This window comes from Leiobunum rupestre, chromosome 7 (genome assembly GCF_980474605.1).
Source record: "Leiobunum rupestre chromosome 7, qqLeiRupe1.1.hap1, whole genome shotgun sequence".
Taxonomy (NCBI): Eukaryota; Metazoa; Arthropoda; class Arachnida; order Opiliones; family Sclerosomatidae; genus Leiobunum; species Leiobunum rupestre.
The window spans coordinates 39,980,354-40,007,839 of NC_143390.1; the positions used below are offsets into that span (position 1 = coordinate 39,980,354).

Here is a 27,486-nt window from a genome sequence, read left to right on the forward strand (position 1 = left end):
AAAAAACGTAAATCATTTTAAGATTAGAAAAGGGGGGAAAATAGAGATAATTTAATTTTGGGGGAACCAATCAAATTATAATTTTTTTCTAAAAAAATACCAAGCCAATTATAAAAATTATAAGATTAAAATGTAAACGAGTTCAAAATTATTATTTTTTTTACTTATGGATAAAGAAACGTCTAAACAATGGGAAGAAAACGGTTCGTTATTTTGGAGTATGTTATTTACAATCGTAGATTTAAAATTGAAGGGTACAAAAAATTCGGTAACCTTGGTTAAATGGTTAAATTTCCCGCCGCGATTCGAGGAAACAAATGACAATTTTTAAATAATGTAATTTATCAGTTAAAATTTATTTTTTTATTTACCGGACCGTGGTACAAAGGACCATTAAAAAACTACTCGACGAAGCAACCTCACATTGGATCCGCTCGCAGCGCCATTTTTATTAAACGATTAATAATTGAAGTAACTAATTTTTATTCCCGACTTCTTCAGTTAGTCGCGTTAAAAAATGCGGTGATTTTGTCTGACCACCTTCTCGGGACTAGTTAGTTTTTGAAGCGTACAGGCAACGATACTCCAGGATTTTATAAAGACGTCATAATTTTTTTCGGTTTATTTCGTGCATTAAAAACATTAACGGTTTTTGTTCGTTAATGGAAATATTTTGGCGCCTCGATCGAATTTAAATACGCAAGTCAGGATCTTCAAAAAAACGGTAAACATTTATTTCTTTATTATAACTAAAATATATACGATATTTCGAAATAATGTTTTTTTCCGGATAATTCCTCGGAAATCAAAAAGCAGGTTTTTTTTAAACCCTTTTCGCCGGTGTTTGGGGGTTTACAGCTGAGCGTGTGAAGGTCACTCGGTACTTGTTACGGGAATGAATAAGAACAACGCGGTAGTAGGGCGACGTGACCACTAAACGAAAAAAGCACGTTGTTCTGAAAAGAGCGCTTTTTCCCTCGCTAATCCTCTATCGAAGGACAACTCGTATTGACACCACCGCGATAGAGATTACTCGTTACAGCTATTGCTTCGCACCTAATGTCAATACGAGTAGGTAGTTTTGATAGATAGGTCCGCGGGTCGTCCCGGGGCTCTCGAATGTACGTTTAGAAAACCTCGGAAAGTTTGGCCTCGAGCGTTTCGACGGAATTTCCAAAAACTAAAAAGGGTTGCCGGGCTTCCAGGCATTTTCTATTTTGGCTACTTCGGCGGGTTAGCGTAAATTCATTTCGGATTTCGACAGAATTAATATCCTATCCCGACGAAAATGTCTATATTTAACTAACCAATTATTTATATATGTAAATAAATTATCTAAATACGATAACGTAAATTACGCGTTTTAATTTAAAAATTAAAGTTTTATAAATTTGGGCGGTTTTCCGTGTAAATCTGGCGAGGAAGAGACTGGATGATACGCATCGGTGCGGTCGTTCGTGGTGCGGTCAGTGAAGGGCCATAAACTAAAAACAAGCCATTTTGCCATGGTCTAGGACGATACGCGGACCACGTGATACAACCGAAATAATTTACATGTTTTTAATCTTTAATTAAGTCAAGTAAACCCTATCCTCACTACGACTTTATTTTTAGGATCCTAAAACAGGTATCGTTTCTTTTCCTATAAAAATAAAATAACTCCTTTGATTCAAGGCCATAACTAATGTTTATCCTACCTTCTGGAGAACTTTCCATTCCATATTCTCCAATGGATTGGAAATATTTTTATGCCAAGGGGGTATCCAGAAAAAAAGCTGTTCATTAAGAAAAACTCTAAACACTCAGGGATATCTATATTCGAAGATAAGTCGGTCATAAAAATGTCCTCGGTGGTTAGAACGGAGTATTTTAAATGATCGAGTGGTTAGGCGGTTGCATTTTCTAGGGATTTCAGTTCCTGGGGGTATAGAGGCTCGACAAAGAGAAGTGGAATAGCCCGGAGGCTCCAACTGACCATACCAGCCAAGATCGAGGTCCATACGGTAGCCCTAACCTTTTTTCCCCACCCCCTGAAGTGGTCACTAACTTTATGATTAATAGCTTTTCGCAAATGGTCAGAATGGACGCAAAAATACATTCTCAACAGAATCCATTCAAATTTTTTTAAGGTTTGGTTATGGTTGAAATTGACGATTTTACTTTAGGGAGTGTACTTGGAAAACTAAACTTGGTAAATTCTGTCGTCTCAGGTGATAGAATCGCTCTCAAAAGGACATTTCAGAATCCCCTCCCCCCTTTACGAAGCGATAAAGGAGTGGTAACATAACCCGAAGCGTTATTGACCATTTTACCAATTACCAATAGTATTGTTCCTAAGAATTAGGAACTGTTTATCTCGAAAACCACTATATCAAATGAACTTGAAAACACTGATAATAGTAATAATAATAATAATAATAAGGCTTTATTGGGATAACCAGTTCAATCAGAGACTGATTTCCAACTGGGTCCTGAAATATCTTTAATATGGTTTATAGATAAAATGTACAATTTGAAACATGACAGTACAAGTTTAAAGTACAAGACAAAATAAAGAATTAAATAACACATGACGCGGAAGAGCGTGACAGTTAATGGCAGATTATGGCAATTAAATTTGTAAGGTAGATACAAATCCTAGGAGTTTACGTCTGAACTGTGATAGAGTTAATTTTTTACGTAACAAGGGTGACGGAAGAGAATTCCATAGACTAGTACCCCTGAATCGCGGGCTTTGTTTGCGGATGTTTATTAATCGTAGTTTACTTACTAAAGCCGCGCTTTTCCGATATAATTGTATTCCGTGTTTGTTTTTTACTAGATATTTATCTTTTAAGTCTTTGTAATTTTTTGGAGACGGCGAAAGAATTATTCGTTTCGCGATGGCCATGAAGAAAATAATGATTATCCCGGAAAACCGCGTTCCAAAATTATATTCCAAATAAGCTTTTTGCTTGTATAAAGTGTATCGACTGAATTGCGGCTGGGTTTTAACTTCGTAAGTACCGTTTTTATTCGCGTTTAAAGTGCCTCATTATCATTTTTTATTCGTTTTTTTGCGGATAAAAAAGACACTGTTCGTGGTTTTGATTTTTGGAAGCTTCTATCCAAGTAGGAAAGTTACTCTTCCCGTAACTGCGTTTATCCCCCGTCTCTAAACTGTTATGTTCTCCATCCAGCGGGGCATCGATTGTCATAAACGTTCGTCGCTAGAGAGAACCGTTCTCGGAAAGAGAGAGAAAGTGTGGTTTCGTTCGAATACGACTATATAGATTGAGATACTACTATATCAAAATTTACAAAACGAATAGAAGTATTATAAAAATTTACAAAACTAATAGAAGTATATATAAAAATTTACAAAACTAATAGAAGTATTATAAAAATTTACAAAACTAATAGAAGTATTATAAAAATTTACAAAACTAATAGAAGTATATATAAAAATTTACAAAACTAATAGAAGTATTATAAAAATTTACAAAACTAATAGAAGTATTATAAAAATTTACAAAACTAATAGAAGTATTATAAAAATTTACAAAACTAATAGAAGTATTATAAAAATTTACAAAACTAATAGAAGTATATATAAAAATTTACAAAACTAATAGAAGTATTATAAAAATTTACAAAACTAATAGAAGTATATATAAAAATTTACAAAACTAATAGAAGTATTATAAAAATTTACAAAACTAATAGAAGTATTATAAAAATTTACAAAACTAATAGAAGTATTATAAAAATTTACAAAACTAATAGAAGTATTATAAAAATTTACAAAACTAATAGAAGTATATATAAAAATTTACAAAACTAATAGAAGTATTATAAAAATTTACAAAACTAATAGAAGTATTATAAAAATTTACAAAACTAATAGAAGTATTATAAAAATTTACAAAACTAATAGAAGTATTATAAAAATTTACAAAACTAATAGAAGTATTATAAAAATTTACAAAACTAATAGAAGTATTATAAAAATTTACAAAACTAATAGAAGTATTATAAAAATTTACAAAACTAATAGAAATATTTAAAAATTTACTGAACTAATAGATATATAAAATTTTACAAAACAAATAGAAATATCATAAGAATTTACAAAAACGATAGAAATATTATAAAAATTAACCAAAGTAATAAAAATATTATAAAGATTTACAAAACTAATATAAATTTTATAAAATTTTTCACAAATAATAGAAATATTATAAAAATTTACAAAACTAATAAACTAAACTAATAATAGGACAGTTCTTGTACATAATTAAGAGATTAAAATAATTAAAAACCACAGTTGTACAATTAAAAACGAGATCTCATTTTTCGTTTTAATTGTACATTAGCCTGACGACGACGCGGGTGTTTTTTGTAATAAATCCTTTTAATTGTACAACTGTGGTTTTAAATTATTTTAATCTCAAAACTAATAAATATAATGTAAAAATTTAAAAAACTAAACTAAATATTTAAAAATTGACAAAACTATTTACTATTCCAATGAAAAATTAGACAGGTTAAGGCTGTGGTAGAAAACGTGAACTGGGAAACTTGTAAGCGGTAACATTATCGTGAACAATCTCCAACCAATGAGGGGTCGGAATTTGTCGTATTAAGTCTATGAGATGGAAATTCTTGGATTTTGGATTTGTGGATTTTTATCTACATTTTTCCAAATTTCAGCCCGGCTACAAATTTCCCGGGCTGTATGTTTTCAACGGGTGACTTGTCTATTCCGAGGGCTCCGACATTCGAGCAAATCCCGTACATTCTAGGGGAAAATGATTTTAGAAATCTTAAAACCAACTTGAAAATCCTGAAATCTCCGTGAAAATTATTTCCGAAACTCGAAATCCGCCTAAAAAACCATAAATCAACAAGAAAATTGCGCCCTGAAATCTCAATCAGTTTCTTAATTCTGGTAACACTTTGAGATTCCAAAACCCGTACTCAAAAATTTTCAAAGGTTCTACTCTCAAAACTACGCCTGAAAATCAAAACTACTTATACTACTGACAGCGAATCAAAACAGTCCCTTCCTATTTCCTTAATTTTAAAGATTGTAACTAAATTTAATTTAATTTAGTTGAAACAATCAGTTTGTAAGTTCGACCTAAGCCCGGTTTTGACGGGTCAGTGGCGTCTTAGGAACAGTCTTTTTCCATCGGGCATTGGTTTGAACAAAACCTCAAGATATAAAAAATAGTAGGTCGTGATCGGCAGTGAATGTCGAGCGGGGGGTGGCGGGAAATACGACAATTGCACGTTGTGTCTCGCTCGGAGACATCGGAAAGAAGCAGCCCTTGGCCCCTAGACATTATATCTAACGCTCTTTTACGGAGACGGAGGAGCAAAAGTATTAAGACTTTTTTTAGGGGTATTCCTCGACATTACTCTTATCTAAGCATTGTTATGATTTTTTCTAGGCTTCTATATATATTCGTACGCGATCCAGCTCCTTAGCTACGGCACAAGTATCTCCAGAAGTATATAATGTATTTCTTACGTGATACGTTATCCACGTTGCACCCTACCTATTTTATTTTAAACCTGTATGTACTATGCAATTCTATTGGTGACAAATTAGTGGTTCATACCCGATGTACCGTTTAGACTATGCAATTCTATTGGTGACAAATTAGTGGTTCATACCCGATGTACCGTTTAGACTATGCAATTCTATTGGTGACAAATTAGTGGTTCATACCCGATGTACTGTTTAGACTATGCAATTCTATTGGAGACAAATTAGTGGTTCATACCCGATGTACCAATATTTATTGGTCATCTACGATGTTCAATAGTACAACCAGTGGCGTAACTAGGCCAATGCACCCAATGGGATGAATGGGGCCCGTCTATTTTATAGGGGCCTACAAGCTTAGCCATCCAATATAGCCAGGCCCATTTTGCAGTGGGGCCCAATTTTACGCCACTAAGTACAATACTTGTCCATACGAGGGCTAGTGTTTTGAGGTTCTCCAATGGGTTTATTGGGTTTATTCGTTCATCTTTATTATCGTCTGCTACGCTATTTTATATATTAATTTTAGAAATCCGGCTTCGCTTGTTAAAATTGTGTATGTCTCCTATTTCGATAATAACAATATTATATAGTCAGCAGACGACGTGTCAAACATTTAAAAGTTACAGCGTTAGTGACGGCATTGGTTGAATTTCAAATAGTTGTATATCTCAGACAAATTGCACACCCAAAAATTGGTAACCTACCCGATCAAGGTCGAATGTTGGTCACCCAAAAAGTGTACCAAAAATTGCTGTTTATACACTGCTTAATTTACTGCCCATTAGTTGGTCAAATTCAATGGTCAATTAATTATAATAATAATATTTATTAGTCAGGAAAATAAAGTGAAATACACTGAAACACGAAATATACAAATGAAACAGGACAATGTTAACGAAAGTGACATACAATATGGGTATACAGCATATTTTTTTTTTACCAGCCACAAAACTTATCAAGTCGGGTCTTGAACGCTGAGGCTGAGGATTTAGCCTTCACAATTGTCGGGAGCTGATTCCAATCATTTACAACCCGTTGAGTGAAAAACACGACGTTGCGCGCTATTACATCTCTCAATTAATTGAGATGAATATCTCTTAAGATAAATATTATAAACTTTTGGTACGTCGAACGTGTAACTCTTCTTCCAATTCATTTTGTTGTTCGGCTTCAGATATGCCCCTCAAAGACGCGATACAGTCGACGTATCCCTAGACGTATAATTTGCCTTTTTAACCTCGCCTCTGAACGTACTTGAATACTCAAAAATGAAGAGGAAACGTTTTACGTAACCGTCAAGGTCGAAGAGAGGTCGAAGAGAGGGCTATAGAGATAGAATGGGGCTCTTCGCCCCTCGAGGCGCGGGTTTTGGGGCGAGCCCCTTTTTTACGTAACTATAGAAGTGGGCTTCAACGATATGACTTTATTATCGGTAGGAAGTAGCGTTGACAGGTAAATATGACGCTGCGACAATGAAGTGTCCCTCCTGGTATGACCCGTAAGGAACTATGCCGAGTAAGGGCTTTCATAATAGCATCACGCCGTCGTTGGCAGCCAGAATAGAGTCATTTTTCGGGAAGAAAGAGGGGATACCACAATGGGGCATCGTTAAGGTTAGATAATGCCGAAGGGATAGTACACGATACGGGAGGGCGCATTTTTCATTAGATCTAACCGATCGCGGCGCCATCTGATGGTGCATTTCTGACCCATATTTTATATCCTTCTATACCGGTACATTGTCGTAATTTATCCATTCGTAAATACCAATATGTTAGGACGAAAACATGTTTATTAATATCAGCATTCGGCGGGTCCTTGAAGATCTTCGTGGGCTTACTCGGTCTAGTGGATAAAACGGACATTCAAACATTGCGGATCAGAGTATACGGTCTAGTTTGAAGAAATCCCATTGATTGTATTTGAAGGCACGAGGGAAATATCGGTAACGCGGCTTTGAAAGCAAACTCGAACATCACGGTCCTCGCGATAAAGGGAGCTCCCGAGACACTTAACTGACCAGACGGCATTAAAAAAGTCAGACATCCAAATAGAGAGACGGTTGCTGGTCAATGCGATGCCCTTCCCCGCGTCCAAAGCTGTTTACTGGCCGGAGACTGACTGACCTCCGCAAACCGCGAGAGCAAATGTTTTTTGGGGGTCCCGGGCGTCTTTGATAGCGCGTGGCTTCCTTATTACGCTTTTTGCGCGATACTAACCATTCCCAAACTTGACAATCCCATCGAGGCTAGGGTCCCGGTGAAGTTTGCGGGGGTTCGAAAGTACCCCGGTGATGATCGCGGAGGGTGCTGCTTGGCGGGGGTGTAGACAGCTGGGGTATAGCGGCCGATGCCTTTATGACCCAATAAATCAAGACCCCAACGAACCAGCGTTATCCAGATTCCTCCCGGGTCTAAACGCGTCTCCTCATGGTGCACCAACCATCATCCCCGCGTTCGACCCCCCGAAAAGCCATATTTTTATTTAGGACCCCGGAACACAACACAAAATATATACCGTTGTGTTTTTGGGGGTCTTTGTGCGGCTATTGTATACGCGTACTTTCACGCCAGGAGCCATGGCATAAATATGAAAAATATTTTTCATCTCCATAACGTCTATTTCGCCTTCGGCCATTACATCAAAAGGTTCCAAACGTGACTAATACAATTCGTACGTTGCGCGGAGGAAAAAAGATTTATTTGTTATTCGCGGATGAATTATTTCATATTTCTAGCTCTAAGCGGTAGACGTATTAATAAATTAAGAATCCTGTATACTCTATGGAATGAAAGCGTGAATACTCATTTACCAAATAGAGTAATATTAACTTAAGTCGGTAAAAATCTTCTAGAGATTCAACCTACTGTAAATTCATGTCATAGCAGAAGGAATTTAGTAATTATACTACCGCCATCTTTAATTCCATAGTTGAACCACTATTTGGTAGACTATAAAAGTTAGTTTCTTTTCGTCTGTTCTAGGAGTAAAAGTGTACTCTTTTTAACCTAAAACGTTTTATTCGCCTGTTCCGGGGATGAGAATTACTCTGCCCTATAAACTATTCCGGAGTATTAGGGCTACTCTTTTTACTCCTTCTGAAAAGGAGGTATAAAGAGAGTAAATCGGATTTGGTCGTCTGCTAGCCAGAATTTATCTGCTAAAAAGGCCACAGGCAGCCATTTTGGAAAAGCGTTTTTACTCCGACTCAAACTATTCGCCACCACAGAATCGGAGTAAAATGACGTCATAGTTAGTAAGTAAGTCGCCATGACAGAGTGGAATCGTCTTATTTCACCACTGGAAAGATTTTTATTATTGTTGTTTCATTGTTTATTATTTGATTGAAGGAATCATCATTTAGACAAGGTCTACGCGTTTGATTATTGGGCCTAATCTCTAATGATAATGTTCCAAAATTTATCAAAAGCATAGTTGTGATGGGGGAAAAGCTCATTACCGAAATGCTGACGTCACGTGAAAGCTATACTATTGGTACTTTCATTCAAACATCTGTTGTTGTTTAGGTCCTTTTTCTATTTTGGTTCTGTCCAGAATTAATTTATGGGCACAGACGCGCGTTGAAAACTGTCCAATTTTATTGTAGTATCGTAAAGGGAGGGCTGTTTCAGAGACTTGAAAGCAACCGTTCCAAAGCGCACCTTTTAAAACGAAATCCAGCGGACCGGGGGGATGCTATCCTAAATTACTTCCGGGGCCCTTTTCCGCGTTGTATTGTCGCGAAAAGGGGAAGCAATTAAACTTTCACCCGCGGTTTTTCAAACACCGAAATACGCGGTTCCATTCTAAAGAGGTCCAGCAGGAAGCCCCTCGGCCCGGCCAAAGGGGATGTTCCGACGGTGGTGAAGGGTACGCTTTTGGGAGTGGAAGATTTATTTATTTATCCCATATTTGTTCTTTATATTCGACAATTTGTCATGAAGTGAGGAAATCTCCCGTGGTCCGCCTGTATCCGACTTCTTTTAAATGGTAAGAGGTCCTTCTAACGGACAGGAAGAGTATATCCCTACTTTGGTCACAGCTACGGCGACTACCGCGTCACGTACGTCATTAAGTAACTTCGTCCCTCGGGAACAGAACGATCCCCATCTAGGTCCAGGGTCCCTATTGTCGTCAACTCTTTTAAAAGGGTATAGCCCCGATCAAAAATTCCCATTACGTAGTGACGTAATCAGCGAACGTAGTGAAACGCGCTTATGAGGGCCATTTTTCTCCTTTAAATACCGTTCTATATAGGAGGGCCAATTCCCGCGGTCCCTAAAATTTATGGGGGACCTATAGTTTGGCGCTTGGGCAGCTGGAATCTCTGTTAATCGGCGTCGAAGGGCGATTTCCAATCAAGACTTCCGAAAACCCCCTTTACTCGCCATTGTCCGATTTTACTTCGCTCCGGCAGCGGGCAACGAAGCGAGGCCTAAAAGTAGGCGAGTTATAGGCTTAACGTTGACAGGCGAATCGCCGCGTATAATTGACGCCGAAAACGTGTCCATTTTCCCCGCGCGACTATTGATAGCCGGGTTTCGATCTTCTAAATCTCTCTTTTTCCCTTGATTACCGTCTGCGACGACGTAATAGTCCCGCGAACCGCGGCGTTCCATTTTTGGAGGACGCTCTCTTCTCGGTCACCCTTCCTTTCGAACGTTCAATCTCGACCCTTCGATAGAAAAGAAATCAAGGCTCTCCATAAATGTACCGAAAGGGGGAGCCCCCGATTCTGATTGTGAAGAAGGGTGTTACGCCATACCGTTGTCCACTCGAACCCAATACCGAGAGGCAAAGAGAAAACCCTACCCTCCCACCGAACTATACGGTTCCATTTTTCCTGGTTCAACGGACAAACCCGTTCCCCGTCTAGGATAAGAGTACACGTGGCCAGACTCGTTCAGACGACACTAATCCGCTAAACTGACAAGGGTTTTTAAGTACTACAAGACTACTATATTCGTTGGTCTATACCTTCCAGCTTCCGTTAGCGAGGACCCGTGGCTAGGGGACGAGCCTGTACTTATGACTCGGAGTAAAAGTTCATTGCCGTTATGGATTACTCACTCCTTTTTTCGCGCGCGATCCCTAACTTCCGGTTTAGCGCCCCGGATAAAAAGGAAGGAGTCAGACGATGACTTTTACACGCTCGTAAAAAAGGCAGTAATTTTTACCCCGAATTCTACAGTAAAGCCCAAAATAGCGCGATTCCAACGAGCCTACCTCAGTATTTAGGACGTCCTAGGCTATTTTTAGATTTATCATACAATACCGTAATGAAAAGTGCACATGCCAAGTTTACGGTTTTTGCGGCATCATGGTAAACTTTAGCGGGAATTCCTCAGCTTTGAACAGCGTCTATCGGATGGCAGTATGCCGACGCTAGACGTGATCATAAAAATTAAGAAATAGGTAATTAAAGAGTAGATTAATTAAAAGGCTTGTGGTTGTGAACGACTGGTTTCGTTGTCTTGTTGCTTGAGGGTCCAATTTAAAGGTCTCTGATAGCTAGATGACTTGGGTATTAGCCTAGCTGATTGCTATTATTATAATTATTATTAATGTTTAGGATAAAATGTTTAGAATAAAAATAGTCCCCACGACTTGTTTATTTCTGTATTAATTCATTAATTTAAGTATATATTTATTAATTTTCACCGGCTGCCATTCATTTTCAATAGTTTATCTTACAAGGAGAGTACCCGAGGTGTTTATTGCCGATTTTGTTCAAAGTCGGGCGTAATGTAGACCTGTATGAGATATGAAATTTCGATTTGCCATGGCAATCGAAAATGTTTTTGACCACTTTTTTTCCTTATTTTACCCAAGTTGTTACAATTTTATCCCTAAAATGTTCCAAATAACCCAAACATTTCGTGATTTTCAAATAAAAAAAAAAGTTTCGTAGAAAGTACCCTGTGAAACCGAGAAAATCCCATGCTTTTTTAAATGGAAATTTGTTGGTTTTAAGTGGTCGAAAACATTTTCGGTTGCGATGACAAATCGAATGGGTAGTGCAACGTCTCCTTTTGGGAAATTTCATATCTCATATAGGTCTACATTACGCCCGACTTTGAACAAAATCGGCAATAAACACCTCGGGTACTCTCCTTGTTAGTTTCTCTTTTGACGATAGTTGGATATTTAATTAAATTTTAACTTCGCAAGAAATGGAACAGATTTGGCGTCGAAGGGTATTTGCCCCCTGTGCCAATTTCCGCCTAGCCATAGTCGCCCTATTGATCAAACCTATCGGGAAACATTCCTATACACCGAAGATGAAATCGTTTTGAATTGTATCGCTCCATAATGTCCATGCTTATAACTCAAGCTTGTAAGAAAACCAGGTGCCCGACCCAACCCATACGTAATTTCATGTCTGGTTACCTTTCACTTTCACCCAAAACCTAATTACGTTCCCGGTTCTTTAGAGACGTATGCCACGGACTTCCTGTTCACGCAACCCAATAGGCGAGTACACCGCGCGACCAAATCTCAATATTTTGTTCCCCGGGTTCCTTTCCTCTTCCGCCTCCTGTTTATGTCCCGGGTAATATGACGTTGGCTCGTCAAAAACGCCCGGCGCGGTAGCCAAAATATGAAAATGGGAGCCGGAGAGGGGGAAGACAGCCGAATTCGGGTGGCTGGTGATTTTCTTTGTGTAAATCGTTCCATCTTGTTTACAAGAGGCTCCCCGCTCCGTGGACAAAAAAACGCGCTAGTAAACAGCCATTTCACGGCTCGACGAAGACTTTTTTAGCAACTACGGGGACTCTCGCGTGTTGCTGATGGTGATGATGATGGAGAGGAAGGTGAGGAAGGTGGGCTTGTTGTGTCGCTCTATGGGCGGAAGTGATGAAAGCTACCACTTCATTAAAACTAGAGGTTCCTCCGCGCCGTTTCGAGATGCGTTTTTTCCCGCCAATGAGTCCTGGTCCCCCTCTACTGTCGTCTATTATTAAATCGAACCCGCTTTTGTGTCTAAAAAAGGTCTTGGTAACTGTTCCTTCCGCGCGATTTCGGGGCGACACACCATTCACCGTAACCGCGCGCGCGTGTGTGTGTGCTATGAGTGAATTATAATTCACGCCTCGCGTCACGCGCGTCAACAAGTCTTTTTAAGTGACTGCCATTCAGAGTTTTTTCACTATGCACGAGGATTTGAAATGTTCATGGTAGAGATGATCGAATAAAGGCTCGAATATTTCCATGAAAATTTAGTATCAGAAATTGGAAATTTTTTAAAACCAACTTAAATCAAGGTTCGAAATCTAGAAGGAATCCGTTACATTGATCAATGATTTTCAAAAAGCTCAAAATCATTATCATCAGAGTAGTCTCAGATTTTGAAAATCTCTTGAGAAATTAGAGACATGCTTGTATTTTAAAAATCTCTTGAGAAATTAGAGACATGCTTGGATTTTAAAAATCTCTTGAGAAATTAGAGACATGCTTGGATTTTGAAAATCTCTTGAGAAATTAGAGACATGCTTGGATTTTGAAAATCTCTTGAGAACTTAGAGACATGCTTGGATTTTGAAAATATCTTTAGAAATTAAAATCATGCTTGGATTTTGAAAATCTCTTGAGAAATTAGAATCATGCTTGGATTTTGAAAATCTCTTGAGAAATTAGACGTATTTGGATTTTCAAAATCTCTTGAGAAATTAGACATATTTGAATTTTCAAAATCTCTTGAGAAATTAGAGACATGACCAATCCTACGGTTAAAATTAATTGAAAAACATTTAGCAGAGTCCAAAAATAATTGAAAATGACAAAGAAAATTGAAATAAAAAAATTTAAAATATAAATAAATATATTACCGTGATTTATTTCCCTTTCGCTACTTCAAAACCCATTAATAAAATTCTAATAAATATAAATAAAAATAATGATTTTAATGACGAAACCGGAATACCACACACGAAGTGTAAAGCAGATATGTATTTCTAAATTGGAAAAAGCAAAAAAAAAAGGTTGGTTAGAGTCGGGGGAGACCAAAGTAGGTTAAAGAACGAGGCACCTTGACTGCTTATATTCCAGCCTCACCTTACCGCGTCCATAAGCGCCCTATTTACCATAACTATATTTAAAAAGCGCGAAAAGTCATTTTCCTCGCGGGGTAGACAGCGGACGGCACAAAAGAGGGGCTTATACCCCGGGAAACACTGGGCCATCCTTCGTCAAAAAGACCGAAATTTTGAACGCGATGGAATTCCCCCAAAATATCTCTCTGAAGGGAATTCTCTGTTCCAGCACGCGCGAGGGCGGCCGGGAAAATAGGTCTGTCGCGACGTAGGTATACGGTTACCTATTTTTCAGACGGTAAACGTTGGCGTACTAAAAGCCCTATATTTTGGGGGTGTGACAAATTTACGTCCGTGTTTTTGCGAAAAGTTAACCCCGCTAAGTCGACTACTAGTAAATGGAATTTTGAGATGGTATTGTTTTTAGTGGATGAGTAAGCTGTGGAAGAAAAGCAACCGTTTACCTGATCTTCGGAAAAGAATTACCGAGAATGACTGGAAATGTTTACTTTCGGGACGAAAATAGATAACTTCTCTCCCGCTTTCGGACGAGCTGTACGGCTATTTTTAAAAAAATCTTTCGCCCCGCAATTTTATTTTCCAATAGAGCGCAGTTTTTAAAGAGAGCTGGAATGTTTAGTCGCTATTTTAAAAATCCCCCGAAGTCGTTAATCAAACGGGCGAAAAAGTTATCCCAACTATTGCCAAGTAAACCCACAAGCTTACGGTAAACCTAAACAAACATTCGCAACCATCGTAAAAAGTTTGACAACATTTAATTGTGACTGATGTTAAAACGCTTAAAACCTAAATATATTTTCGTCATTTCGGAGGTTTATTAATATAACCATAAGTTCCTCTTAGGCAGAATCAAAGGCAATTTAGATGGATATCAAACGCGCTATATGAAGCGAAACGTATGGAATATAATACGCCACCTGGTGGCCTCCATTGCTACTATGACTTGGAATATATTTTCCCGCGAAGACTGCGCGCAGAGGCTCATTGAATAATCTAATAAATAAGCGTTTGATGAAATGGCGGACGAATTTAGATTAAACTTGTATTTAAATTAAAAGTTGTTACAACATTTTTGTAGATTTTTGACACTTTGGAATTATCAAAATTATTACTTATTGAGCACTGCATCAAAAAATTTGGTTTCGGCAAAGGTTGTACTAAGTTTTGACGTTTTGTTATTAAACTCTATAGTACATGAACAGGGTTTAACAGTAAATTTTAATAACTTGACTTTTTCTCATTTATTTCTTCTTAGTATAACTATTTTAAGGTACATTTAAATTAGAGACATAATAAGAAACCTGGGTGACAAACGTTTACTAACCATCACTGAATCTTTTAAGAACAGGTAGCTCCCTGACGTCCGATTAAAAAATCATTTTAATAAAGATGGCACTCTACGTGAGAGCTTATTTAGGATTCTGACTTAGAGGGACCTAATTTTAAACTTATGATATAACTTAATTAAATGTACAGCGTCTAACGATTTAAAATCTAAATAATGTAAATTTTTATTAGTGTTGTAAGTCGGAAAATTTCCCGGAAAATTACCGAGGCCTTTTTTTCCGGAAATGTTTTCGTAATTTTCCGAAAAAAAGTTTTCATTCCATGATTAGTCTAATATTGTTTGAAAATTTAAATAAAGCGGCATTTTCGCCTAAATTTTTTTGAATCTGAAAGTAAAACTAAGCCTCTATACTAGCTTTAAACTGATTTAATTATGTAACACTATTAATGTTTTGTAGTATGTTTACTGTTATTAGACATTTTATATCGATAAAAAGTTTAAAAAAAATTAAAACCCTTAAAAAGTAATTTGTTTCATTTTTTTATTTTTCCGATTTGCACTAATTTTTACATTGTCTTTATATAATTACTATATTTTCCTTACGTTTAGAAATTAACTTTCTTGTGAAACGTATTTTGAAATAAGCAAATAACATTAGCAGTATCAGATTCGTACCTAGCCCAAATGGCGCCTTGGTAAAATAAAAACAAAATGACGCCCCCAGAACCTTAGGTAGAAATGTTTAATTTTTCAATACCTAATTTAAATAAAAATCTTAGATTTTGCGGCGAGCCGTTTTGTGCCCCTAAATTTTGGCACCCTGGGCCACTGCCCCGCTCGCCCTATCCAAGGGAACGCTCTGAGCGGAATATGGACATTCTTACTTCTCTTGTAAGAGATAAATCATTTACTTATAGCAGAAGTAAATAAACCAAAGTTATCAGACTGCTATACTCCCCATGTTGGAGGCGTTTTCCTTATGAAGTTACATTGTAACCTCAAATTTTAAATTTTGCGCGCTTCTAGGCCGAAAAAAAGTTTTGGTTTTTATTAACCCATTCCCAAGTTAAATTTATCGCGTGAAAAGACGGGGATGGAAAATAGCTTTATTTGACTCGATTTTCTCATCATTTTCATAAGGAAAACGCCCTACGATTCTGATAACTTCGGTTCATTTACTTCTGCTCAGGGCCGGACTTAGAGATCCTGGGCCCATAGGCAGATAAGGAGTCTGGGCCCCCTTTTCACGCGCTGCATTTACTCTTATCCCTGGAACTAGGCTGTGCCTGAAATTCCCTGATTCAGCGTTGAAGTCTGAGCTCTACGGTTATATTACTAAATAAAAGCTCTTAACAATCGTTGACTAAATACGCGATAATTACGCAACATTGCGATTTAAGGATGCGTCCGTAAACTGCCAGGCAGAAATTTCGGTAATTTTAAAACCAAATCTTATACCTAGGAATTTTTACCAATATAAATTACGATTGATATTATAGATTTATGACTTCGAATACAGTAATTACGGTCACTGGAGGGCCCCTTCCAAGGATGGGCCCCTAGGTAGTGTTCGGAATTGTTTATTCATTATCCACAAAGTTTCCGATTTATTTAAAAAAACGTTGGTAAAAAAAATATCATTTTAACTTATTTAATTATTTTTTTACGGAACCAAGCATTTATTTGAATAAAAGTGGTATTTATTTAAATAATTGTTGGTTTTATTTAAATAATAGGCTTATTCACTTTCGATTATTTAAAAATTTTACAATTTTTATTCAACTATTGGTTATTTAAATAAATATTATTTAAATATAGCCGAGCTTATTTTATTCATGGCGGAAATACGGCACTGCTTCTGCTTATAGTAATATTCCTGGCTTGTCACTGAAAATAGACCAAATATCGGGCACGTTTCTTGACCCTAGTTCGACGAATATGGTAATGCGAACGAAACCACGACATTCCCTGTCTCCAAAAAAGCGTAAACAAAGGTAGCCAAGTGTTCTTTATTTCATAAAGAGAGACAGACTCGAACTTGGCCAAGATAGCTAGCGGCTTCTTCTGTATATTTTTTTTCCTTAGGAAAGAATTTGTTCTTTTCCTGAAGGAAGCGGCGAACGATTGGCGCCAATGCTTCCACGTTCGTAAAGGGAAATAAAAACGAAACGATCTTTTTTATCCAGAAGCCATCATCCTTGGCGCCCCTTCCCTGACATCATTCTCTCTCCCGACCCTGATTTCTTCTCCCGCTTCAAAACGATCTTTCTGAGAGCTCGTCTCGGATCTTTTTGGATCGCGTCCAAAAAAAGGGAGGCGGGGAATGAAAAAAGAACTCTGGTGTTAAGGTCGAGGACGGGGAATTCCCTTCCGGACATTGTCTGCCACTCCTTTTCTTCTCCTGACCCGCTGACCCAAAGAAAGACAGAGGCCTCGACCCAATCGCTTTCTTACACCGCGTTACCTGGTCGAAATCAAGTCGAGCCCCCTTACGTTCATTAGGTTGTATGATCAATATAGTTTCATCGGCGATTTGCTCAATCACTCGTATGCTAATTTCGATCACTATCGAAGACGCGAAAAAGTAATAATAGTAATATATTGCTGGTAACTAAGGTTTATTAGGTGACAGTACAGGGTTGCCACACGTCAGGGAAAGTCAAATAATTTAAAAAACGGGATAAAAGTCAGGTTAAGGTCAGAGAATTCAATTTTCTTTTGACACTTTTTGAAGTTAATTTTACTCTAGATCTATGACAAATTTTATGATTATTATTTATTTCCTTGAAAGTTCGGCTAATTTTTTCAACTTTGCGATAACCTTTTTACTGAAATATAAGTCCGTTTAAATTTATTAACTTCTGATAAATGGAAAATATAAAATAAAAATTTTATCCTTAAAATGTTAGGCAAAATCTCTTGAAATGGTCCGGGAAAACAGAGAATAGTTCTTTTTATAAAATAACCTTGGCCATCTTGTTGAAATGTTGCCTCCCCGCTTCAGCTGTGGATCCGTTTTCTCTCCCACTAAAGAGTTTATGAACTCATTCTTAGGCATTGGCTGAACTATTCCAGGGCAACATTTCAACGAGTTGGGCAAGCGTAAAGACATTTTATAAAATCAACTATAGTCAGGGAATTTGAATCTCAAACTTTTGTGGCAACCTAGCAGTAGTTTTTTAGTGGTTTCTATCGTCTGAAACGTCTTTTAATTAAAATTTTGCTCGTTAGTTTTAAGGCCTCTAAGGCCTTACTTTCCCCTAGTAGTTAGTTGTTAATTTCGAGACATTCTTTAATGTTTTATCCCTCCGTTTCGTTACAGGAATCAGTAAAATCTGGCGCGTGATTCCTCATGATGTCCATACCAACTCAGCTACAACCACGAATAAATATTAGCGACGATCATTACCGACAATGTCTGCCGTCTTCATTTCCGTTACTGCTGTCTAATTTGCCACCTCCTCCGCCGGCTCCCAATACCATATCCTCGCCGATTATGCTGGAACAACTGAACGGAACTCCGAAACACGACCAACGAGATCTCGTCGTCACCTACCGGCGCCTGGAACCCAGCGTTCCACCACCTCCGACCGGGGCTGACTTCAAACCTTCCAGCATGTCTCCCGTGTCCTCTCCTAGTCGCATATCCGTGTCGTCTTCGCCGGCCTTGCCCATCGAGTCGGCGTCCACCAACGCCAAAGACATTCTGCGCAACGGGAACCCGGAAAGACGCGACTATCACCAAGACAATAACAATATAATCGAACACGGTCTTCACGGGGACCAAGTCGTCGAAGACCCACTGGCGAAACTACAAAACGCGCTCGAAAATGGCTTCTTGGGAAGGAAATTATTCAGTCCTTTGAACGAATCGCGACCCCAAGACGCGGCGCTAATTAACGAACAATATCAACAAATCCAACTGCAGGTCGCGGGGGCCAACGTCCGCGTTGCGTCCCCCGATTCGTTCGCCAAGAACGGGGTCAATTCGGGCGATACCATACTCTATCGTTGCCATATCTGCTCTTACCAAATTGACTGCAAAATTCAGTTCAACGAACACGTGAACACGCATTTCGACCACAAATGCAACTTTTGCGACTACACGTCCAGAACGGAAGGACGACTCAAGAGGCACGTCAAAGATTTCCATTGCGAAGTCCCTCCGGAGAGTTGGGCGGGCACCAGGGTGCCCCGCAACGAAGACGGCGTCTCGGGTGGCGAGAGCAACGGTTCCACGTCAGCTTCGCAGTCTTCCAAGACCAGGAATTTCAAATGTAAACAATGTAACCACGTGGCCAAGAGCAAAAACGAATTTTGGCAACACAGCAAGAGTCACATCAAAACCGAGAAACTGTTAACGTGTCCCAAATGCCCCTTCGTCACCGAGTACAAGCACCACTTGGAGTATCACCTCAGGAATCACTTCGGCTCCAAGCCGTTTAAATGCGGCAAATGCAATTACAGTTGCGTCAATAAATCCATGCTCAACAGCCACTTGAAATCTCACTCCAACATCTACCAGTATCGCTGCAAAGATTGCTCGTACGCCACCAAATACTGCCACAGTCTAAAGTTGCATTTGCGCAAGTACATGCATCAACCGGCGACAGTTCTCAACTCGGACGGTAGTCCGAACCCTTTGCCCGTCATCGACGTCTACGGGACGCGTCGAGGACCACGACCCAAGAAGAAGCAGGAATTGAAATCGCATTCTAGCCAAAGAAAGTCTTCTAACTCCGTCGTCACGTCGACAATAACGTCTTCACCTTCGTCGTCGGCGCTTCAAAGCATCGACAACAGAGGCCCCTCGTTAGCCAACGTTAACTTCAACCAAATACCTCAAGCGATGGCTCAGAACCATTGGATGTACCAATCTCATCTGATGGCTTCGTTCCACGCCGGCATGTTCGCCACCCGGCCGACGATACTGAACGAATTGGGACATCACGTCTGCACGATCTGCCCGTTCACTTCGGAGGATCCGGATCTTTTCAGTAAGCACATAATGGGCCACGCCGCCGCCGAGAGCCAAGACCTTTTCAACGTCTACGGATATCAACCGGACGTCTGTCGAGACGAAGGCAGCAACCACAGCAGTTTCCACGAAATGAACGAACCGAACGTAAATAGGGACACTCCACCCGTATCGGACGAGATGGAAGTGTCTCTGAGCAGTCCTCCTTGCTCCGGATCGAGTCCCGACGCTTTGACCGAGGAATATAGTCACGAGGAACCGGTTTCTACGTCCCAATCATTCAACGACGACCACCCTCACGAAGTGGCTAGAGCCAAGGTCCCAAACGAAACCAACCCCGCTGGTCGTATTAATCTAGAATCATTGGCGCCTAAAATAGCGCCACCCACGTTGCAAACTCCGCCGAAAAGCGCGTCAGAAAGGAACGAATCCAGCTGTCCCCTGGATCTTAGCAATCCCAGAGAAGAACAAACTCAGTGTGGTAACCAGTCTTCCTCGTCGACCACTTCGTCGAGAAATAGACGCAAAGGGAAAGCTTGCAAGCTGAATCGCGTTTGTCTTCAAGTCCACGACGCGCCGGAAGACGGTGACGACGAAAGCGAAAACTATCCACCGACCGTCAAATCGATCAAGAATCCATCTCCCAACAGAATCTCTTCTCCGTTTAAAGAAATTAACAAAACTTTGAGTTTGCCATTCAAACTACCGATGGCGGATAGCCTCGAATCGCTGGAGAAGATCGATTCGTTCCAAGATGTCCAAGCTACCAGCGAAGGGAGAGATTTCTACGCAATCACTAGTCAAATCGTCGAGAAACAATCACCCACGTCGTCTTCTACAGATACCAAAAAAGTTGCTCTCGAAAATTGGAAGAGCGAAGCGTACAATTGCGAATTCTGCGAGATATCATTCGGGGATTGCGTCATGTACACCATGCATATGGGATATCACGGATATCAAGACCCCTTCAAATGCAACATGTGCGGAGAAGCTTGCAAGGATAAAGTTTCGTTTTTCTTGCACATTTGCAGATTTCCCCATTTGTACGGTTAGACTCGGGCGTGACACACCCAACGTCATAATGCGAATTTGGTCCCGTTTGGTCGTGGACGTGTCCCGCAGAACCGTCAAAAACATTGCGGAACATTTTGCGCTTTATTTATTTCGAATTTTTTCGTTTTTTGCGAGGGGAATCAAAAAACAAATTATATATTATAGTGTTGAAAAATTTGTATTTTTTGTTTGGTTTAGAGTATTTGTGTCCGAATCAAAATAATATTTAAGGAGATATTATTATAATTAAAAACTAGTAGAAATTACGTAAAGAAACTAATAAAAATCCTAGTCATTATAAAACATTTTGCCGTTGGCCAATCACCCTTACCTAATATAATTAATTTTTGTTCTTGTTTTGTGCCTATTTGAAATATAGTAGTAACAAAGATATGATACGATTAAAATCAAAAACACTTATTTTTTTAATTTCCCAAAATCCAACCCTGCCTTAATTTAAATGAGTTAATTTGAACAAAAAACAATTATGTAAAAAAAGATAACATTTTTTTTTTAGTTTATCTTTTCAAGCTTGAAAAGGAACTTAGATGACTAACGAATTCAGAGCTCAGGGTACTAATGTTCCTAATTAACTAATACTCAATTTTAACTATATATGAAAAAAATGCCAAAAATCAAACTATTCTAGTATATTAAAATAAACGGGTTAAAATATATCGTCTTGAAATAAATAATTTTTGAGTGTTAACTAAATATATTTAGATTGAAACTTTGTTAGCGTACAAAAAATGTAACCGAAAATCAAATACTTAAGATCCAAAATTTTCTAAAATGTTGTGCTAAATTTATCCATTTTGCGTTAATTAACGAGTAATTAAAAATTAGAAGCTAAAAATCAAACTATTATTATTGTAAACTCGGAAATTTTGACAATTAAAAAATGTTTAAAGGAGAGAATAAATGAAGAATAAAAAATATCGGTGTATTTATTGCGTTTTTGTAAATCTTAAAATTACTTTTTCGTGAGAGGAATATTTGTATTGGTTTTTCGAGTGTTATTATTTTTGTTTGAGTGAGTGTATAATCAGGTATTATATGCTAAAACCAATTGTCTATAAGAATTCGGAGAAATTTTTTTACCCATTTCATTTTTTGTTGAAACTTTAAAGGTACCAAACTGTGCCAATTTCCATTCATTTAATTTTGGTTTTTTCTCCCAGAAAATTATCGGGTGTAACTAAAAAATAAAATAATACTTTCTATTGCAACATCAATTTGATTTAAATTTAATTGAAACACGTTTGTCGACAGGGGCGCGCTGAAGGGGTAAGACAGGTAAGACATTTTGTTAGTTTCAAAAGCACTACCCAAATAGTTGTAAGAAGGACAATTTTGAGACAATATTTAGCGTTGCCTCAAAACTCACCTCTTCCCACGAGATTGAAGTCCCCGCCGGTAACATTTTATCTCCCCCGTCTCGTGTCGTGTCAGGGTAATTTTCGACCATGATCTCGACATTAGTACGAATAAATATATTCTGGATTTTACAAGAAATCATAAAAATACTTTAAACAATACCAAGGTTTCATATGAAATATAAAAATACTAAATTTAATAAGATTTTACCAAAAAATCTAAAAAAAAGAAATTAAAGATTTTACAAGAAATCATAAAAGTACTTAAAAATATAAAGATTATACAAGAAATCATAAAAATACTAAAATAAAGATTTTACCAGGAATTATAAAATAATAAAAAAAAAAGAAATCATAAAAATAGTTAAAGGCCTAGGATTTCTTCTGCATGTTTTCCTTTAAGTTTACTTCCCGCCGCGCAAATATCCTGGTGGTAGGCCAATCGCAAAACACGTTGGCCTACCACCAGGATATTTGCGCGGCGGGAAGTAAACTTAAAGGAAAACAGGCAGAAGAAATCCTAGGCCTTTAAAGCACCAGAAAACACGCTGCTTCGTTTGTCGATATCGATAACTAAAAGTTAGCCTACTCTTGTGTTCCCTGACAACCAATTTAGTGTAAATGAACCGAAGATATTTTGCTATCTCGTTGGCGATTTTATTAAAGTAAACCGATAGGCTTACTGTTTATTCTTACCCTCGAATCGCCTGGCTTTGGTTTATGCTGAAACCGTAAGCCCCGAAATTTCAACTGACAGGGACGTACCTTTGGGGGGGGACAGGGGGGAGTCTCCCCCCCCCCAAAGTTTTGTAGAGTTGGCAAATCGAGGTGGACTTGGCAAAATGAAAATTATGAAACGTGTTAGTTAATTAAAAAAACTCCGGGATATTTTAACAATAGGTACTTTTGTTTTTTTGGTTTTGTTTGGTTTGCTATTTGTCAAGGATTACAGTAATGCAAAAAGTTTTAACCGCAAGTTATTATTTAAAAAGATATGATCAATGTAAAATTGCTACTTGCTAGCAATTTTTACAACGGAAAATACGACATATTTCGAGATTTCTGTATGTGTTGGATTAGGTAGGACTGTTGACGAGGACGATTCTTTAAATTACTAGATTTTAATACTTTTTGGATAAAGTAGGACTGATGACGAAAAAGAAAAAGGCATTGCTTGTTATTTTTATATCTCTAAAACTATTTGTCCTGGTTCATTCATTCCCAAAAGAATCGGCGCTATTAGAAACGTCATCCGCCACGAAGACTATGAACGTTGTCTTTTTAATCAAGAAACCATGTCAGCCGAGATGATGCGTATAGCTAGTTTCAAGCATGAACTATTTACTTTAAATACTAGAAAACTTTGTTTATCACCAAATGATGATAAGAGATACATTCTACCCTGCGGGGTTCGTACATTAGCGCACGGTCATAAAGATATTGAAAAATTATAATGAATGCTTGTATTTATGTATATATATAAAAAAAACTGCTATTGCTATAAATTGTAAAAAATTATTTTATTGAATACATTTTGCACATGAACTCTTTAATCATTTTATCGTTTACATATTTATCTTTCTTAAACCTAGACACAATGTTATACATTTCTATTCCTTTACACCTGTTTATAGCAAAATAGATACAGAATGCTCCACACGTATTACTAGAATTACTCTGTAATTGATTAGAATTAAAAGTTACAGTTTTACTGTTTCGTTCAATAAAGTCATTAAATTTAAAATAATCTGGCGGGTTTCCAAAGGAATCCATGAATTCACAATTTTTATGTTTAGAAAAATATATTAGAACCCAGTGTTCTCCAGGTTCAGCACTCGTATCGGTATTTACAATAAATAGAGAAGGGAATATTTTTACGTATTTAGGTAGCTTGTCAGCCGCGAACACGCCTTGAAATATACTTTTAGTACTTAAATCTTTTTCAAGAATTTTAGTTATCTGTAGCGAATCCATTAATTACTGTAATCGAAAATCACGGTTCGATTTTTATCAATTTCAATCAAATTTTGAAACTCAGCGTAAATTAGAATGGAAATCGTCTCCGGTAACGGTTTTGCAAATTTTAATTCTAATCTCAGGTTACTGTTTTTTACAAGATGCAAGTGATTAGCGTTGTTATTAAGATCCGAGGTTAAATTGTACGCGAATAAACAATTTCCGTTAGGGTAATCTTCCCGACTTATCTGATTCCCTTCATCTACGTTCCACTGATTAGTTTGAATGAAAAGATTGCAATACGCTTGAATATATAGATTTTCCTCAAAGTTTAGAGATAACGCCTTATGAGGGACGCTGCTACCGTCAATGTACAATCCAATGCTTGATAAATCGAAATGTTGAAAGTTGTACGGGGATTTTTTCAAATCTCCTAGAAACGCTTTTTGTTCCACAAACCCGATAACAACTTTCTTAGGTGCTTGTCCGGTAAATAAATGATCTTGCACACTAGCCATAAGACCAGCGGGTATAGAAAATGAGGTGCACTCCGAACGAGTTACAGGATATTTAGCGGTTCCATATTGTAACGCCTTGGCTTGAGCGAGCGATAGTTCCGGTATCACTTTAACTTTCCTCAGATAAAGGGAAGCTGATAAAATCTCCACTTTACATTTTACGTCGGAATGAACGCAAAAAGCTGCTCTATTTTTATCGAATTTAAATTTCAAATCAACCATATTTAATAAAAAGCGTGGTTGTTGACATAAATCAGTATGGACTACGCCTAACAAGTCAATCGCCCCTTTTTGCGCTAAACTCGCTCGTTTAGAGAAACCATCGTTATCGAAAAATGAATCGAACTTTCCAGGCGTATCCCGATAGAAAAGTGAACTCGTTAAATAACTTTTTTTCGCAGAATCTCCGAACGTTAATAAAGTTTGTATCATACTTTTATAAGCGTAATTTTGACTGGAAGGTGTTACTGATCTTTCATTAAGAAATACGTGGACGTCGCTAAAAAGCGAATGAAGAAACAAATTCTCGGGGGCGATATTGTCGGCTGGAGTTCCGGCGGCCCCACCCGCAACACCTGGAACCGCGGGTTGCGGTAGTTGACCATTATCTTTAGTTACCTTAACTCGAACGTGCAGCAAAGTTTGTGAAAGGTCTATATACGTTTCAGAGTTACCGTTGATAGAAAATGTAATTGATGCGTTATCAACTATATTTGATATTGGATTATACTCAACCCATTCTCCACCAATAATCGAAGATTGTGTCATAGGTACTTGAAACAAATCTAGCTCGGAATTTATACACTCAACTGAGTGCGGATGTAAAAGGGACATTATGAGAATATATCGAAACGTTTAGGGAACCGTCCTTTCGCTATCCTGCCTGCTGTTGAAATGGCGCTTTTCGACTGAGTTCGTTTCCTTTTATTTCCGGAACCCGTCATTCTTTTAATATGATCCGTAGCTGAAGATGTTAGTCTCATGGCTTCATCAGCTGCTGAAGCTAAAGTTTCCCTTCCAGCGTTAATAGAATGCGATTTAAGCGCTGTTTTAATTGGAACTCCGCTAACAATATCGGTCGCTACTTTCGCTCCGGTACTTAAAAGTTTTTTCCCCAAGTAAGAAGCGCCTTTCTTCAGTAAAGGTACCGCGAATCTAAACGCTGAAGATAATATATTTCCTAGTCCATGTCCTCTTTGCACGGCTAAACCTCTATATACAGGTATTCCACCGAAACCAACCTGGTTTAAATAGTAACTTTCATAATCAGTTCTTGAAGGCGAATATTCAGACCTCATGATGTTAACTGTTCGCTCTCTTAAGCTAGAATGAGGGTGTGTCCTGAATGATTAAAGGTTTATAGTGAAGTCCACATTTTACGGGGTTTAAAATGTAATACAACGTGAGCTTTTCCACTATGAAACTGTATTGGCTCACCTAAATCATCTGTTATATTAATCTCTATAGTCTTAATATTATTACACACGACTGGTAGGTAATGAGGTTGTGAAAATATTTTTGTAGTTGTTTTCCCATTAGACTCGGCTTTCTCTTCGACGCTTATGATTCTTAATAGAGGTGCTAAACTATCGCCAACAACGCTATTTTCAACCAGATCAGAATAAACGAATAAGGAATGTAACCCAGCGTTCATATCAACTGGGTAGGGGGTTATCATTGAATTTAAAATGGTGAAATCATTATCTCTTCTATCCTTAAAACCTAGTAAAATCGATAGATCGGGGCCAATTACAGCTCTGATTTTCGGTTGCAATTTAACTTTAATTCGATTAGAATAATTTAAATAAGCGAATGTAACTTGTTCTTCTTCTTGGTTGTGGACGTTCATAACATGTAATAGTTCTTCCGGAGTTTTATAAAAACCCGCGGGAACTTCAATTATTTTATCATATTCGAGAGGGTCTTTAACTAGAGGGTTATCAGTTATTTTATCATATTCGAGAGGGTCTTTAATAACCAATAGATTAGGTTTTCGAACGTTATGCCATGTCCGAGGATAGCTTATTTCCGCTAACCCAACTTCGTACTGTTCCTCAAATCTTAACGGTTCAGCTAAATACGTTCGAAATTTACCAACGCTATTATCTTGGTAATATAATGACGAGGAATCTGAAGGTAGCGTTACGTAAAAACTCATTTTAAATCCACTTCTTGTATCCAAGAATTAAATGTAGGGTCGTAATCTTGCCACTTGACATACAGTTCTACGCGGCCGTCCAATTTTTTCCTCTTTTTTATTACTTTTTCGATTATGAAGTAACAGTCTTTTAAATCTCGACCAACAATCTGAACCTCCTCTCGATAGAATACTCCTAAAATGGGGTTAGAATTTAAATCCATCAGCTTATATACAGGTGGGTCACGTGGTAGTCTCTCAGCTATTTTAAACAATTCTGTAGTAAAATTCGGGTTATATTTCTTATCGAAAATTGATAAATTTCTACTTATTCTACAAATATCTCCAATTTCAAACGCGTATGTTAACGGAGGAGAAAAATTTACCGAACCGTAAAGATTTTTCCATATTTTAGCAGAGTTATCTAGAGTAACTTCCGCGGGTTCATTTAATTGATCTGTGATAACTATTGTTATAAGCGTTTATAATATCATCTAAAACGTCGATATATTTAAGGGTGTTATTCTGCGTGAAATAGCGATATAAACGAGATTTAAAACTTCTAATGAATCTTTCAATAATGGACGCTT

The 27,486-nt window shown here is 37.8% G+C and overlaps 1 protein-coding gene across 2 annotated transcripts in view; it reads left to right on the top strand.

The window, feature by feature from the left end:
- The window catches only part of LOC149936291 (uncharacterized), a 28,826-nt gene extending 6,979 nt beyond the window's left edge, over positions 1-21,847 (top strand). The window contains exons 1-2 of one of the 2 annotated variants that reach the window (XM_090153332.1): positions 505-703; positions 18,201-21,847. In XM_090153332.1, coding sequence (XP_090009458.1) covers positions 18,231-20,909 — 2,679 coding nt within the window. In that variant the 5' untranslated portion in view covers positions 505-703; positions 18,201-18,230 and the 3' untranslated portion in view covers positions 20,910-21,847. Of the gene's footprint in view, positions 1-504; positions 704-18,200 lie in introns of those variants that run through there. The other variant, XM_090153333.1, reaches the window with a different exon arrangement.
- The last annotated feature ends 5,639 nt before the right edge of the window (positions 21,848-27,486 follow it).